The 18,249-nt window shown below is 44.6% G+C and overlaps 1 protein-coding gene across 6 annotated transcripts in view; it reads left to right on the top strand.

Annotated features, from left to right (window-relative positions):
- LOC136841016 (lysophosphatidylserine lipase ABHD12-like) overlaps positions 1 to 18,249 on the top strand; it is a 640,887-nt gene that overhangs the window by 118,402 nt on the left and 504,236 nt on the right. For 2 of the 6 annotated variants that reach the window (XM_067108058.1, XM_067108056.1), the window contains exon 2: positions 6,605 to 6,677. The exons of the other annotated variants lie outside the window; for them this stretch is intronic. In XM_067108058.1, coding sequence (XP_066964159.1) covers positions 6,648 to 6,677 — 30 coding nt within the window. In that variant the 5' untranslated portion in view covers positions 6,605 to 6,647. The remainder of the gene's footprint in view (positions 1 to 6,604; positions 6,678 to 18,249) is intronic. 6 annotated transcript variants of the gene reach the window in all.

The raw sequence follows: 18,249 nt of genomic DNA on the forward strand, positions 1-18,249 counted from the left end.
CGGATTGGCTTATACCTGGGCCACTGCAAGCGTACTGGTGCTATCCTGAAAGGGTAGGGTATGGGGTGGACTGTTGGGAGTCAACTCTCACTTGTGCCATTGGTGGAGAATGCGAATACCTGACTGATCTACGATACTTTCTTGATATGACCAAGCAGTTTTGGGTGGGTGGATGAACCAGTTTGTGTGTGGTGGTCTGATGTGTGCATGCTTGGCAGCTTGGGGTCTCTTCGTGGGCTTTGGGAGTGTGTTGGGTGGGGGGAAGCTGAGCAGTGGAGCTGCCCAGTTTGTGCTTTTTGATATGCTGTCGGGGTCTGTGCGGGGCTCTTGGGTGTCGGTGTGCACTTTTTGGACCTTTGCATGTGGACTGGTTTAAACTTATGGATTTGGCTTCTAGTTCTCCTCCCCTGATCCGATGACTTAACGGCACTGGCAACGACTTCTGGCATGAACATGGATACGGGCTTGGCTGTTGGACAGAACCAAACACTGAGACACCAGGGTGTTAATAAATCTGGTGGATTTGATTCAAATAATAGGGTCCTTTATTGCACTAATGTAAACTTATCATTAGATTACGAATGTTTATACAGTGTAGTGAAGCAATTCGGCAAAGTGGAAAGAATTAAATTAGTTCTAGAAAAAGATAAGCAGTCATTTTGTGCTTTTTATCAAATTTTCCTCTCCCTTGGAAAGCTAGTGAGGCACAACAGAGACTCCATGGCCACATTCTAAATGACTCAGTTGTCAGCACGAAAGTGTTTTCAGTGAAAAACTTGAATGATGAGCCATTTGACTTTGTTCCAAAGGCTGAAGAACATGGACCAGTCCCATGTACCAGAGCTCTTCCTCCCCCTCTATGGCATGTTGCTATCTACAAGGAGGGAGGGAAAAATTTGATAAAAGCTGCTGACTGCATTGAGAGCAAGGTTGGTTCCATTCCCATTGGAAATTTGAAACGGTATGGAAAGAATCTTCTAATAAAAGCTGAAATGAGACTCAAGCAGTTCTGTTAGCTAACTTTAAACCTCCTGAAAGTGGAAATATTGAATCTATTTCATCTCACAGATTCTTTAATACACTGAAAGGAGTAGTTTACTCAAAAGATCTGCATGTTTTTTAAAGAGGAGGAGATTCTCCATCGATGCCCCCTTGTGTATCTCATGTAAAAAAACTGGGTGGTGATGCAGCTATCCTTTTAACCTTCTCCTCCAATTACCTACCTGATACCATCATTGTTGGCCATGAGAGGATGCAGGTTAAAAATATAAAAAGAAGTCTAGACAGTGTCGCAAATGCTTTGAATATGGCCACATTCAAAACTCTTGCGATAACAATAAAGATGTCCTGTGTGCTCTGCAGAGCACGATAATTTTGATGATTGCAAAGCAGCCCGATACTGTTTTTTCTTTGCAAGGGTGATCACACACCAAACTCTAGGGCTTGTCCCAGATATAAATTTGAACAAGAAGTGTGTTGGCAGTGGCAGATAATGAACATATTAGCATTAGTGAAGCAAAGCGCACGGTAATGGGGGCAAACAAAAGTGCCAACACTACGTATGCTTCTGTAATAAAACTTATGAAAACTTCCAACAATGTAAGGCCACCAATAACTGTGTCTGATGGAAGATATCACAAACCTGGTATTTCTCGAACCATAAATAATAATGAAAATCTCCAAACTGGTGAGAAACTTTCGTCAGCAAGTGCTTTGAAGTCCAGTAGCAAAATTGTACTTCCAAAAGCACAGAAAATTTATCTTCCACCACATCCACAGCTGTCGATTCATCTCCAAAAATAAGGGTGCCAAAATCAGCCAATAATTCAGGAAAATATTCTGAAAATACTTCAAACCAAAATAAGCTAAAGGAACAATCCCAATTAGATAGAGCTAGTTCAGAGCCATCAATCGCCACAGCCACAAACAAAAATAATAATAAAACTACGGTTGCAACTACCAAGAAACGCACAAGAAATAGTTCCCAAATAATGATAATTTTATAATAAAACTTCAAATGGGTTCAGTGTTTTGGAAGACATCTCTCCTCCTAGAAAGGTGGTTCCAAAAGTAGTTTCAGAACAAAAACATCTGAGTTCAATTCAGTCTTGCCGCCCTAAGACAAATAGGATTAGTGGTGCACAGAACTACAGCAATAATTCTGAACATCAGGTTCATAATAAAAATATGAAGATCAACCAAAGACCCTGAACACCAATTCAGATGAAAAGGGATTAAGAAAACAATCTCTTATAAAGGAGAATTTCCCACTCCACCCTAGAAATGTACTTCCCCCAAGGAGTGGGAAGTAGCACATTTTACCACCTTAGCATTCTTGCTCGATATTCTTCAGTGGAACTGTAAAGGTCTCAGAGCCCGTACAGAAGACCTTAAAGTTTTAATGCATGAATTTAATCCAGGGATTATATGCCTACAGGAAACAATGTTAGGCAACTCTGTTTATAATCCTGGACTAAATTATTCAATATTTAAATCATATCCCCAATTGGTGATCGTGCCCATGGAGGTGCTGCAATTATTATTAATAAATCTCTACAGCACTCCACAATACAATTAAATACAACACTACAAGCTATCGCTATTTCAGTCATTTTGGAAAGAGGATAACAATCTGCTCCTTATACTTCCACCAGACCTTGATTTTAACATTGGAGATATTCAGTCGTTAATTGACCAACTTCCAGCTCCTTTACTTTTTGCTAGGTGATTTTAATGCCCACAATCCCCTTTGGGGAAGTCGGTTTTTAGATAGTAAAGGGAAATTAATCAAGACCTTATTGACAGGAATGATGTTACCCTGTATAATAATGGGTCAATGACTTTCCACAACATTCACGATAATCATTTCTCTGCACTGGACCTTAGTATTTCTTCAACTAGTATCCACCTTGATTTTAATTGGTCTGTTAATGAAGATTTAAATGGAAGTGATCACTACCGATCCATTTGAAATATGCTGTGAATGCTCCATCTGAAGTTTTACCTAAGTGGAAGGTAGAGGACGCAGACTGGGATAAATTTAGTAAGGGTGTCAATCTAGATAGGAGTTTGAGTCCTTTCATTCTCATCTAGATGCCTATGATTACTTTATTGAATCTACTTTGAAGAGTGCTGAAAGCTCGATTCCAAAAACAAAGGCAAACCTCGTAGACCTGCAGTTCCCTGGTGGAATAAGACATGTGGTATTCTGAGAAAAGTGACTAGGAAATGCTACAGACGTTACAAAACTAGTGGCTCCCCTCAGTCTAAATTAATCTACAACGTGCTTTAGCCAAGCGGCGCTTTTATAAGAAAGCCAAAAGAGAATGTTGGCTTTACTATATTAATGGAATAAACTCCAAGACCCCACTAAGAGTGGTGTGGCGCAAAATAAGGAAACTGAGTGGAAAATTTGTAGCGTCACCATTGCCCTCGTTAAAAATAAATGACACTCTAATCACAGAGCCCACTGAAGTTGCCAATGAGCTAGGAAAACACTTTTCTAAAGTTTCCAGCCCTAATAATTATTCTCCAGAATTTCAAAGAATTAGGAATTCTGAAAATGTGTCTGAAATTTGATTCAGGGAAAATCTGAACCATACAACTACAAATTTTCCCTAAGAGAACTTCGTGAGGCGCTCTCCTCAAGTGAATCCACAGCTCCAGGTGAGGATACAATCATATATGAAATGCTGAAACACCTCCCAGATGATGCCAAAAATATTTACTGAAGATTATAAACAAAATATGGGAAACTGGAATTTTACCCAAGGACTGGAAAATATCCATAATTGTCCCTGTTAAAAAGCCTAATAAAGATGCTTCCCAAGCCACCAGCTATAGACCAATAGCTCTTACCAGCTGTGTATGTAAGCTGATGGAGAAAATGATAAATACTAGACTGGTTTGGCACCTGGAGACCAAAGGATTACTATCGCCATTTCAATTTGGTTTCAGAAAAAACCACTCCACCCTTGATCCCTTGCTGAGGCTGACCAACCAAATCCAGCAAGGATTCGCCAAAAAGTGTCAGACCATTGGCATATTTTTTGACTTGGAGAAAGCATATGACACTACCTGCTGAAGAATTGGCATCATGAAACAATTGCACAAGATGGGCATATGTGGAAGAATGGTCAGGTTTATATATTCCTTTTTATCAGACAGACTTTTGGTAAGAGTGGGAAACCCTTCTCCCAACCTTTTATGCAGGAGGAAGGAGTTCCCCAAGGAAGCGTTTTAAAGTGTAACACTTTTTCAGTGGCAATAAATAGCGTGATTGAAAAAATCTCACGCCCCTGTTAAATGCTCGCTTTTTGTCGATGACCTTGCAATATACTGCACAGGATATGATTCCTTGTCCGTATGTAAACATTTGCAAAGGTCTATTAATGCTATTACTAAGTGGGCTGATGAGAATGGTTTCAAATTCTCCTCTTCCAAAACAGTTGCAGTAAGATTCACTAGGTGCCGGCGTGTGGAAGAGGTTCCCACACTTAGTTTAAAAAGGTCCATCCTTCCTTACGAGAGTGAAGTTAAATTTCTGGGGATGACTATTGACCATAAATTAACATGGGCTAGCCACATAAATGCCCTAAAGTTTAATGTTAAACAATCTATGAATATTTTAAAGGTTGTCTCTGGATTTAGTTGGGGGCTGATAAGAAATCCCTTCTGAGGCTATATGACTCTGTGTCGATCTAAGACTATGGCTGTCAGATTTATTCCTCAGCCTGTAAAACCAAGCTAAAGGAACTGGATGTTGTACACAACATGGGGTTGAGAATATGCTCAGGGGCTTTAGAACTTCGCCTGTTGAAAGCATTTATGTCGACACAGATCATTTACCCCTTGATCTAAGAAGGCAAGAGCTAGGGTTGCGATACATGGCTAGAATGAAAAGTGCTCCCAAAAATCCTCCTTTCAAGCACTAAAGGAAACAGACTCTCGAAGTTTTCTGGTACAAGAGCTTCTAAACCATTCCAAATTCGACTGAATGAGGATGTTAGGAATAATCACCTTAAATCCCAGAAAGTCCTGGAAGTAGAATATCCTGTAAATCCTCCATGGCTTATCCCAGAAGCATCAATATGTAAGAAACTGTTTAACAAAAAGGACTGCACTGTAGAAGAGATTAGGGGAAAATTCTTAGAGCACGATGTTACCCATACTAATTTTACAAAAATTTATACAGATGGATCTAAGTCAGATAGTGGTGTTAGTTTGTTGCTATTTATCCTTGGTGATACAGCGTACAATAGCTAAATTACCTGACTCTGCATCAATATTTACTGCCGAATTAACAGCCGTAGTGTCTGCCCTAGATTTAGTTTTTTCAAAGTAGTGACTCTAATTTTGTCATATACTCAGACTCTAGAAGCACCTTAGAAGCTATTAAAAATTTAATAGCTTTCATCCATTAATTGAAAAAGTTCAGAGTGGCTTTTTCGTATATATTGTCGACGTAAAAATCAGTCTCTTTCTGTTGGGTCCCTTCACGTGGGGATTCGCGAAACGAGATGGCAGACAGGGAAGCGAAAGCTGCTAGTATTTTATCAGAAACCTCTTTTGAAAAGTGCCTCATACAGATCTAAAAGGTCCCATTAGATCTTATGTTTTAAGTAAATGGCAAGAAAGGTGGACTTCTCCCCTTCTTGCCAATAATAAGAAATATAGAAAATATTAGGGATAATGTACTACCGTGGTCTTCGTCATTCCAGCTTGACAGACGAACAGAGGTTATTTTAACGAGATTAAGGATTGGGTACACTCGTCTAACCCCATCAGTTTATTTTAGAAGGGAAAGCAGCCCTCCAGAGTGTGCTTACTGTGACGAGACATAAACAGTGGAGCACATTCTGGTGGTCTGCCCCAGATATTTTAACCAAAGAGAGAGATATTTTCAGGGTAAATCCTGTCTGATATTTTGGGAGATGAAGCAGATATTTCTGCTATCATCTCTTTTTAAAGTGTATTAAAATTTTTAACGATATTTAATTTTATTTAATTTATTACATCACGTAGAATTTTAATGACATTAATTTTTTTTTTTTTGTATATAGCACATCATTCATTAAACTTCATACCCTTATTTATTGGTCACATCACTTCATTTTATTTATTAATCATTTCCTTCATGAATTCATAACTTTAACATAATTTATTTTCTTTCCATTGCGGCGCTGAATGGCCTTGTTGGCCCCAGTGCCTGGGCTTTTGCCCTAAATATCATACATCCATCATGATTCGCGGACTCACCCATTCGCGGGTTTTCCTGTGGAACCAATCTAAAATTTATTTGCTGGAAAATTCATGTATTTGTGGGTTTTTCTGTGGAACATATCTATAAAAATATTCACGGGGAACCTGCCTATTCGCGGATGCAGATTTTTTGTCGTTTTCGTATAGCAATATTCTATATTTTCATGTTATTTATTGTATGATAACATTAAATAATAATGTAAATTAATAATAATACTACAGTCCATATAATAATAATATAAATTAATTAATATTATGTACTACTACACTGGGTACCTGTAATAATAATAAATGATAAAGTTAAATCATACGGGTAGTAACTGATGATGAATGTTGATTACAGTATACTGTAGATGATGATGATGATGAATTAGCTGTGCAGTACGATGAATGACGGAGGGCGCTGTCATGTTAAGGTATTTGAACATGGCAACGGTGGTGGTGCGGTAGGGCTGCATGAGTATTTTACCTTGTTCATGCTCAATGCAGGTGACCGCAATTAATGTCATGCCGTAATGGGCTGCTACTTCTCCGTGACTTTTGCCTTCTCTTAACATAACAATCACTTCTACTTTCTTCTCATCAGTCATTAATTGTAGGCTATTTGCCAGAGGCCTTAGAAGAAGTAGAGCATTTAGAGGACATCTTAATGCATGATTTCAAAAAATATTCTTAGTCCACAGCTGTACACGCAAAACACACAAACAAGAGATAGTGTAAAGTCACCACATCGGCGCCAGCGTAGTGTTTCGGCGGCGCCATTAATTAAGTCTCCGCTGAGCATGTTTTCTTTGGTGACTTCCCATTTTCTTCAAACTCAATTAGTCACGCCTAAAACGTGCCAGGTCACGCATTTTAACCATTTTTACTTTATAATGTGTTTATGCAAATGTCACACATTGTATCACATGTTTCTTCATTCACAGGCATCAAGACTGTATCCATATTGAAGCTCTGTATGTTTTGTATTGTAATTTGTACTCGTTCACTGCATATTATTGTTTATTGTTTCGACCTCAGGTCACAGTCAATTCCATTGTCTCTCGTCGGGCGGCGCTCAGTCGGCCGCTGTATAAACTGCCTGGATCTGTAATAAAGTAGCAGTAACTTTTACCTGCTCAAGTTTCTTTGACACTTTTTACAGTGGTGACCACTGGAGTATCCCGGAGCCATTAACGGACCGACACGGTGACTTAGTCTTGGCTCCAGGATTTCTCCAAAACGCTCTTAGCGGCCTAAACACGGCGCTGTAACCAGCGTTTGGCGTGCTGACTCGTTGGCGTACCCCACCAGCGTCACTAGCGGAACCATGCGGGCGCGCGAAAGTGCGTACTGACGCGGCGCACCCCACTCCAGTAAGGGTCAAAGGAGCGAGCATGGGCGTGGATATCCCTCCTTCATGCAGTTAAATGTGGACCCCGCGGTCTCAGAGGTTTACCTACCTCCCATCACAACCGCACCGCCCCCTGCATCAGGCCCTCCGCAACTCCACACCAGCGCCCTGAACACACGACGGCCGGGCAACACAATCACGGGCCGCCCTCACCGTAAAACTGTCGCCCGTTTATGCAGGGGAACCCATCGATGTGGCTGCGCAGAGTGGAGCCACTTCAAGTGCGGACCTGACGGACGAAATCCTACAGGCCGACAGAGTGTTCAACGCCCTTCCGGAGGACGTGTACAGAAAACTCATCTCGCGAGTACCAAAACATACAGCACCACAAAAAGATCCTCCTCGAAGCTTGCTCCCTGCCCCATCGCCGAGCGGGCCGCCCATGCTATCGACCTTGCCAATAAACCCACGCCACGACCTCAATTCAAGAGACGCGCTTGGGGCATGGTCGTGGATCTCCTGTCGCTACCAGACTTGGAAGGCACAAAGAAGCGGCAGGAAATAAGCTTTCGCGACGGAAATCTACCTTCGCCAACTCCTCCCGGAGGTGCGCAACCAGATCGCTCACCCTACACCATGCCTATCGAGGACCTCATAGAGATGGCGCAACATCTCACAGACTTCGTCAAGGCTTCTGCGGCTAAAACCGGCCACACAGCGGTCAGCTCCGTCCAGCCTGAAGAGGGCGTGAGCAGCCCATCAATGCCATCGCCAACAGACGTCCACGAACCACAGCAGATGGAGGTCCCGGGCTTCCGTTGCTACCAGTGGTTCGGAAAAAGCGCCGAAACTGCCTGCCGCCCTGCTCGTTCAGCCCGTTCAAAAAACGGGGGTGGCGGCGGCCAGCAGGACAGGCCGCCATGGCAGCCGAAGAACCCAGGGCCTCAAAACAGTAAGTTTTACGTCCGCGACACCGTCTCCGGCAGGATGATGCTGGTCGACACAGGGCCTTTAAATCGGTCTTCCCAGCATCCAGAGGACGCAACCAGACACCAGACCCGCAGCTTTCCTGACGGCCGCCAGCGGAACCTCCATCTCTCCTACGGCACCAGGCCCCTGTCGATCTCCATCCTTGGCGGAGTTACTCCTGGGACTTCATCGTCGCGGGCGTAGGAACCCCACTCCTGGGGTCGATTTTCTGGCGCGCCGGCCTGCTAGTCGGCGTGGGGCGCAAGCGCCTCGATGCCGACTCCTGCCAGTCTCCCCGTTAACAGCGGGACCCAGACCCACCATCAGCGCCGTCGCCCCACCAGTATGCACACCTACTGTTGGAGTTCCTGAGGTATTCAAGCCGAGCTTCACCAAGTCCCCTGGGCCCCAGCCAAGCACTGCATATACCACCATATAGTGACTAAAGGGCCCCGACATGCAGTTCCGCAGGCTTCCCCTCAGCGCCTTCAGGAGGTGAAAAAGCATTCAGCGGAGATGGAACGGATGGGCAATCTGCAGGAAAGCCTCAGTCCATGGGCCTCCCCTCCACATGGTGCAGAAACCGGACGGCTCCTGGAGACCCTGCGGCGACTACAGGCAGCTCAACATTGCAACAGAGCCTGACCACTACCCTCTACCCAACGTGCAGGACCTCACGGCCTCCTTTCACGGGGCCAAAATATTCACTAAATTGGACCTTCTTAAATCTTATTTCCAGGTACCCGTTGCACCAGAGGACATACCAAACACAGCCATCATCACGCCCTTCGGGTCCTATGTGTTTCGCCTTCTCCACTTTCGGGCTAAGGAACGCATGGGGCCACCTTCCAGCGGCTCATGGACAGCATCCTGGGGACCTGAAGTTCTGCGTCTGCTCGTCGATGACATTCTCATATTTTCCAGGTCTTACAGCAAACACCAGAGACACATCAGGGCAGTCCTCCAGCGCCTCCAAGAGAACGGCCTCGTCGTCCGCTTTGACAAGTGTACCTTCGGCGTCCAGAAAGCAGAATTCCTGGGTCACGAGGTGTCTCCGACAGGCGTCCGCCCTCTTACATCAGTAGCAGCCGTGGCCAGGTTCCCGACCCCCACCTCCGTCAAGGCCGTCCAGGAGTTCCTTGGGATGGTAAACTTCTACAGGCGGTTCATCCCGGGATCGCGCACACCACGCCCCCTGACGGAAGTCCTAAAGGCCAACGAAGTCCCTGTCTTGGGGACCCAGCCAGCAGCAGCCTTTTCCCTGACGAAGGCCGCCCTCGCCAAGGCAACTGCCTTGGCACACCAGGATCCCAAGGCCCCCCTCCAGCTGACGACAGACGCCAGTAACGTCGCCTGCGGTGCTGTTCTGGAGCAAATCATCAACGGCGCCCCCCAGCCCATCGCCTTCTTCAGCAAGAAGTTCAATCCCGCAGAGACCTGCTACAGCACCTTCGACAGGGAACTCTGCGCGATGTACCGTGCAGTTCGGCACTTCAAGTTCCTCCTGGAGGGGACACCCTTCACAATCTTCACAGACCATCAGCGACTGGTTCACGCCCTTCACGAAGCAGGGGACGATGGTCTTCCAGACAGCAGCGCCACCTCTCAGCCATAGCCGAATTTACCTGTTCCGTCAGGTACCTCCCGGCAAGAAAAATCCCGTAGCAGACGCCCTCTCCAGAGTCGAGTTGAACGCAGTGCAGCTTGGTGTAGATTACCAGGACCTTGCCAGAGAACAGGCCGCCGACCCAGAAACCCCAGCATACCGCACGCCATCACGTCCCTCAAGTGGCGGGGCGTGACCCTCGCCTTGAAGGCCCCAGCCTGCTCTGCGATATCAGCACAGGTCAGCCCCGCCCTTTGGTTCCAGCCTCACGCCGCCGCCAGGTATTCGACATAATTCATGGCCTCTCACCCCCATCCGGCAGGACCACAGCCAAACTGCTTTCAAAAAAGTTCGTCTGGCACGGGTGCAAAAGGACGCCACGTCCTGGGCAAACAGTGCCTGCAGTGCCAGACCAGTAAGGTGGGCCGTCACACGCAGTCGGGGGTAGGCGAGTTCCCACAGCCAGGCGCGCCCGGCCACATCCACATCGGCGTCGTCGGGCCCCTTCCCCATCAGGCGGATCCAGATACCTCCTGACAGTGGTAGACCGTTCGCCGAGGTGGCCCGCCACACCCATGCAAGAAACCACCGCCAGCGCGTGCGCCGAGGCCCTGCTCTCCAGTTGGGTTAGCAGACCACACACCTCTCGAGGTTGTGGTCCGCCCTGGCTCAACTGCTGGGGACCACGCACCCACACCACCACGGAGTACAACCCAGCGGCCAACGGCCTGGTTGAACGGTTCCACAGGTCCCTAAAGTCATCCCTCATGGCCCGCTGCCGCCCGAGGGACTGGAAACATCAGCTGCCGTGGGTCCTCCTCGGGTTGAGAACCGCCCCCAGAGCCGACGGCACCCCATCCGCAGCCAAACAAACCTATGGGAACCCCTCGTGGTACCGGGAGAGCTCGTGGCGGATGAACGCCCTCCCCATCACTGCAGAGGCTCCGCGACGTGGCGGCAAGTTAAGCCCCTTGCAGGCGCTCATACATCGACAAATCAACCACCTTCATGCCGCCACAGCTGTCATCCGCCACCCACGTCTTTGTCAGAGTCGACGCCGTCCGTCCACCACTAACCAAGCCCTACAGGGGACCCTTCCCGCGTGCTGGAACGAAACAGCCAGGCGTTCGGCTGGCACTCCCGGAAGGACGACTGGGTTTCAATGACCGCAAAACCCGCCTTTCTGTCGGAGAGTCCCGACAGCGACGCAGCACCCCTTCCATGCCCAACCGCACTCCAGCACGCCCTCACCCGCAGGCGCGGCCGCCCCAGAAGGGACCACCCAACCAGCAGCCTCACAGGCGGGAGACCCCTCCGTTATCTTCAAGGAGCCGCGGCACCCTTCAGTGTCCCAGCAGATACAGGGATTAGTCAGATGCATCCTCCCTTGTCTTGGGGAGTATTTGTAAAGTCACCACATCGGCGCCAGCGTAGTGTTTCGGCGCGCCATTAATTAAGTCTCCGCTGAGCATGTTTTCTTTGGTGACTTCCCATTTTCTTCAAACTCAATTAGTCACGCCTAAAACGTGCCAGGTCACGCATTTTAACCATTTTTACTTCATACGTATTTATGCAAATGTCACACATTGTGTATCATATGTTTCTTCATTCTGAGCATCAAGACTGTATCCATATTGAAGCTCTGTATGTTTTGTATTGTAATTTGTACTCGTTCACTGCATATTATTGTTTATTGTTTCGACCTCAGGTCACAGTCAATTCCATTGTCTCTCGGTCAGGCCAGTCGGCCGCTATATAAACTGCCTGGATCTGTAATAAAGTAGCAGTAACTTTTACCTGCTCGTTTCTTTGACACCTTACAATAGCAATGAAACGAGTTATATTGGGTCATTTGCCGATAATTTGCCGCTGTGGTATACACATGGTACTACTGTATTGCGCGTACATATACTAACATTGATATTCTGCGCATACAGTACTGTACATTTTATTAAATGTTTTGTTGTAGGATGATTTTTAAATATTACATACAAAAAGTGTTTTAGGATGATACCTGGAGTACTGCAGGTAGTCTGAGCATATCTAAAATACGTAAAACAACAGGAATAGCAGATTTCGTGGCTTATGTCTGCAGCACGTAGCATTTTTTCATATGCGTGCACAAGTATATATTCATGACTACTGTAAGTACATTTTTAAGATGAAAAAGATTGACTAATTTTCAAATATTACAGTACTGTAATATATTAATGTAAACACAGCAAAATTTCAATAACATATATTTGTTGTTCTTAACAGTGCTTCACCCAAGCCACCTCTCAGCAGATATAAAGAACTTGAGATGCTGGACGCTGTGTACCTAGGAACAATGATACTCGACACACTATTGGCTATCATCTGCAAAGCAGCCAATCCAGAAGCCTCATTCATTTTCCTCCGTGCTCATTGGCTGTTCACTTAGCGCTGATTGGCTGAACATTCACAACCAACTCGCGAACATGGAATTCTGGGAGACCGCATCTACGGCATCCTTCTCAGTTCATGCATAGTTCGCAGCATCTTCTTCCCATGTGAAATCACGCATCTCTGTGTTTGGTTTCTTAATCTTTGTGCATCAGCGGTATTTGGCCCTAAAGTGCCTCCTAAAAAATGCCCTGCTCCTTCTAAGACTTCTGGCAAAGAGTCTAAAAGAAAGACGACTGTTATGAAACTCGAGGAGAAGGTGAAAGTTCTTGACATGTTAAAGGAGGGCAAAAGTTTTGCTGCGGTTGGCCGTCATTTTAATGTTAATGAGAGCACGGTGAGATATATAAAGAAGAAAGAGGCGGAGATACGAAAGTCTGTCAGTATGAGCTACTTTGGTAGTGCAAAGACAGTTGCGACAGTCCCTACCATAAAACAGTTGTGAAGATGGAATCTGCTCTGGCATTCTGGATAAAGGACTGCGGAAGAATAACGTGCCCAGTCGACTCTAACATCGTTTGCGAGAAAGTGCGACAACTCTACCAGTAGTTATTAGCTGCTACGGAAGGCGACAACGTAGTACAGGCAGAGGAACACATTGAAGAAGGGGAATTAGAATTCTTGGGCTTTGATGAACCAGTGCCTACAGAAACAGAAGAAGAAGATGGGGAAGAGCCCCAAGTAGGACCATCATCAGTGCCTCAAGGTTTCCAGGCCAGCAAGGGGTGGTTCCACCGATTTCAAAAGCGGTTCCACCTAAAGTCTGTTACTTTACATGGGGAATCAGCTTCTGCAGACACTGAAGCAGCTGCGAAATCCGGAGACCTTCAAGAAAATCATCGAGGAGAAGGGCTACCATCCAGAACAGACTGGCCTATTCTGGAAGATGTCTTCCCAGACATACCTCATGAAGGACCAAGCTAAAGCCTCAGGATTCAAGGCCCAGAAGGATAGGGTTACCCTCATCATGTGTGGGAATGCAGCTGGTTTCATGCTTAAACCAGGCCTCATTCACAAGGCTGCAAACCCCAGGGTCCTCAAGAATAAGAACAAGGCGTTGCTTCCTGTGTTCTGGATGCATAACCCTAAGCCCTGGATCACTAAAGTTCTTACAGAGTACTGGTTCCATCAGAGCTTCATCCCTCAAGTTAGGCAATACCTGAACAACTTGGGCATGGAGTTCAAGGTGTTGCTGATCATGGATAATGCTGGTGGCCACCCTCTCGATCTTTATTGCAAGGGAGTCCAGCTTGAGTTCCTCCCTCCCAGCACCATCTCTCTCCTCTAGCCTATGGACCAGGGCGTGATCCGTGCCTTCAAGGCACTCTATACTGGGAACTCCCTCCAGCACCTTGTGAATGCAATGGACAATGACAGTGAATTTACGCTAAAAGACTACTGGCGTAAATTCATGATTGCCACGTCTGACCATCATCAACCGATCACTGAATGACATGAAGAAGGAGACCCTGAACACATGCTGGAACAAGTTGTGGCCGGAGTGTGTTCATGGTTACAGGGGCTCCTCTCCTGAAGAAGTTCAACATTCGGCCTTAATAAGGCTGTCCAGTTGATGAGGATTCTAGGTGGAGAAGGCTTCGAGGACATCACCGAGGATGAAATCGGCTCCCTCATTGATGCCCACTCTGACCCCCTGATGGACCAGGACTTGGAAGACCTGACGAAGTCTGCCAGTGGGGAAGAAGATATGCCAGGTTCAGGGGAGGAGCAGGAGGAAGAGGAGGGTGGCCTGACTTTGGAACGTCTGTCCCACGTTAAGAGAATGATCAAGGATACGCAGGAGTATGCTTCATCTTGGGATCCTTATATGGAATGCTCCTTAAAGTTTTCAAACATCCTTGATTTAGCATTGGAGCCCTATAATCAAGCCCTCACCGCCGTGAAAAAGCAGCGACAGCAGCTGCCTATCACCATGTTCATCAAATGGACGAAAAAGGCCCCTCCAAAGCCTCCCAAATGACCCGAAGTAGTGCCTCTTGAATCACCAGAAGAAGTGCCTCTCCAATCACCTGAAGTAGAGCCTTCCCAATCACCTGAAGTAGTGCCTCCCAAATCAACTGAAGAGGTGCCTCCCGATGCGCCCCCTGAAGGTGAAGAGGCGCCCTCAGATGAGTTGTAACTCCTCTACTTTGCTGTGCTGTCATATCTTCATTGTCATTCATTGGACTGCACAGCTAATTCGTCATCATCATCTTTAATCACCATTCATCACTGGTGAGTACCCATATGATTTATGTATGTAACAATCTTAAAATGTGCATAGTATTAAATTCTGTTAAATGTGCATACATCTCTCTCTCTCTCTCTCTCTCTCTCTCTCTCTCTCTCTCTCTCTCTCTCTCTCTCTCTCTCTCTCTCTCTCTGTTTGTGAGTTATGTATAAATACCAAAGTTCCCCTCTAAAAGAAAACAGGACGGCTTGTAACTGTATGAAAGAAAATGTGTGTGGCTAAATACGCAGGAGGGACTGGATTATTTTCACCTACAGCTGTAAGCCATACAGTACGTACGTATAAATTAAACGATCAAATGTTTAAGATGGCTTTGAAATTATATTAATAATATCATTTCAAAGATTAATACAGTAATAAGGTAATAGTTTAATGTATATTTGATGATGGCTGGTATTTTTAGGCATACTTTGGTGTTTGATCTTTCATGGTAGACAGTTGTAAAGCATTTTTAGAGGGGGGGTTCTAAGTATTCACGGATTTTAGCTATTCGCCGGGGGGAGGAGGGTGTCTGGAAAGCATCCCCCGCGAAGACGGGTGGTGGTGTTTATGTACTCAATAAAGGAGCCATGACTTACCATAACATCTACTCTAATACTTATTCGGCTATCGATCTGAGCTTTTGCTCATGTAGTGCTCACATTGATTATGAATGGTCAGTAAATGAATATACAAATGCGAGTGACCACTTCCCAATTCATATAAAAACAGTTAAGAATCAGCCATCTGGGTCACCTCCCGAATGGAAGGTAGACGAAGCAGACTGGAAGAAATTTAGTTGAGTCTGCTCTCATGGTCAAGAATGTAAAATCATTTCCATCCATCTCGGAGGCATATAATTACTTCAATAACACCACCATCAACAGTGTAATTGCCTCTTTTCCAACAACAAAATGGGAGCCAGCAGTTCCTTGGTGGAACAAAACCTGCAGTAGTATGAAAAAGATCACTAGAAAATGCTACAAAAAGTATAAGAGGAATGTAACTGCCTGCCAAAGTTATTTACCAACGTGCTGTGGCTACAAAATAAATATTTTAAAAAAAGCAAAAAGAGAGTCATGGATGTACTACATTAATGGCATTAGCTCAAAACATCATTTTGGATGAAGAAAATTAAAAACTTAATGGCAAGTTTGTCCCTGTACCTCTGCCTACCCTTAAAATAAATGGTGACCTAATCACCCAACCAGAGAGGGTTGCAGAAAAATTGGGAGAACATTTCTCGAGAATATCGAGTAGTGAGAACTATTCTGTAGAACTCCAAGACATTAGAAATGCCCAGATTTCCCTCAATTTAAGTGAAAATAATTTTGAACCGTGTAATGCAAAATTTACACTGCAGGAACTCTAAGAATACCAAACCATCAACCCCTGGTGAAGATAAAATACTCTGTGAAATTCTGAAACATCTCCCAGAAAAGTCAAAGAAATTTCTTTTAGATATAATGAATGAAATCTGGGAAACTGGTATTGTTCCTAAGAGCTGGAAATTATCACTAATCCTCCCTTTGAAGAAACCAAACAAGGATCCTACTTTACCCCAGCAACTATAGACCAGTAGCTCTTACCAGTTGTGTTTGTAAGCTGATGGAAAAGATGATTAACACCAGACTTGTATCGGCACTTAGAAACAAATAAATTGCTTTCTCCGTTCCAGTTTGCTTTAGATCCCTTGCTCAGGCTCTCAAACCAAATACAACAAGGTTTTGCTAAACAGTGCCAAACAATAGGAGAGTTTTCTTTGATTTGGAAAAAGCATATGACACCACATGGCGTTATGGTATTGTAAAAAAGTTGTATAAGATGGGCATTAAAGGACAAATGATCAGATTTATTAATTCGTTTTTATCAGAAAGATATATAAAGGTAAGAGTTGGGAATCATGTATCACGACCTTTCTTACAAGAAGAGGGAGTTCCTCAGGGTAGTATCCTTAGTGTCACCCTTTTTGCTATTGCCATTACTGTAATGAAGTATTAGAAAAGATATCATCACCAGTAAAAGGCTCTTTATTTGTAGATGATTTGGCTCTCTACTGCACAGGATATGATGCAGCATCTACTAGCAGGTTCATGCAAAGAGCCATCGATAAAGTAAGCAAGTGGGCCAATGAGCAAGGGTTTCGGTTTTCTGAATCTAAAACTGTTGCTGTTCGGTTCTGCAGACTCCGAATTAAGGAAACCATTCCAACTCTTACCTTGAATGGAATTATTTTACCTTGTTCTACTGAAGTAAAATTTTTAGGAATGGTCTTTGATGAAAAGCTCACTTGGGATAATCATATTGACCAGTTAAAAGTGAAAGTGAAGAGATAACTAAATATTTTAAAAGTAGTATCTAATTTTAATTGGGGTACTGATAAGAAATTGTTGTTAAGGCTTTATAATGCAGTATGTGTATCTAAGTTAGACTATGGCTGCCAAGTGTACTCGTCTGCTTCAAAGACTAAACTTAAGGAATTGGATGCTGTGCATAACTTGGGGCTAAGGATCTGCACTGGAGCTTTTAGAACTTCACCCATTGAAATTATTTATATAGACTCCCATCAGCTACCATTGGACTTGAGGAGGCATGAGCTAGGGCTGAGACACACCATTCAGCTGAAAAGCCCGAAGAAGAATCCTTCTTTTGAGATCTTTAAACAATGTGACAAGTCTTTTTGGATCTAGATCTTCAATACCATTTCAAATGAGACAGCTGGGTGAACTGGAGGATGAAGGTATAAAAACGTAGAAGATCCTACAAGAGAAATATCTTGCTATCCATCCATGGTTTATTCCAGCAATAGATGTCTGCATTAAGGAGACAAAGAAGAAAGATTGTCCGGCAGAAGAAGTCAGAAACAAGTTTTTGGAGCATGATGAGAGGCCTATAAATGACAGGAAAATCTATACTGACGGATCAAAATCCGAAGATGGAGTAGGATGTGCAGTGGTGTGTAAGGAGGAATCATATATAAAAAAGTTATCAGACTCCTCATCCATATTCACTGCTGAAGCAACAGCCATAGTTGATGCTTTAAATCTTGCATCTGATAAGAAATTTAAATCCACAGTAATATATAGTGACTCAAGGAGTGTTTTAAAGCCCTAAAGAAGTATAACCCTACCCATCCCTAAATTCAAAAGGCTCAGAATTTTATCTTTTTTATCTTTCTGTTCTTTACAAATCAGTAAAGTTTTGTTGGATTCCTGGGCACACTGGTCTAGAAGGGAACGAACTGGTTGATAGTAAAGCAAAGGAAGCTGCAAGATGTGATTTCTTAATAAGGTGCCACATTTGGATATGCGTCTAGTTATCAGATGATACATTCGTACAAAATGGTAGCAGAGATGGACTTCCCCCATTTTATCCACAAGTAGGAAGTACAGAAACATTAGAAAAAGCATCGATTTTTGGAGTTCG

The sequence above is a fragment of the Macrobrachium rosenbergii genome, chromosome 8, assembly GCF_040412425.1.
Source record: "Macrobrachium rosenbergii isolate ZJJX-2024 chromosome 8, ASM4041242v1, whole genome shotgun sequence".
Taxonomy (NCBI): Eukaryota; Metazoa; Arthropoda; class Malacostraca; order Decapoda; family Palaemonidae; genus Macrobrachium; species Macrobrachium rosenbergii.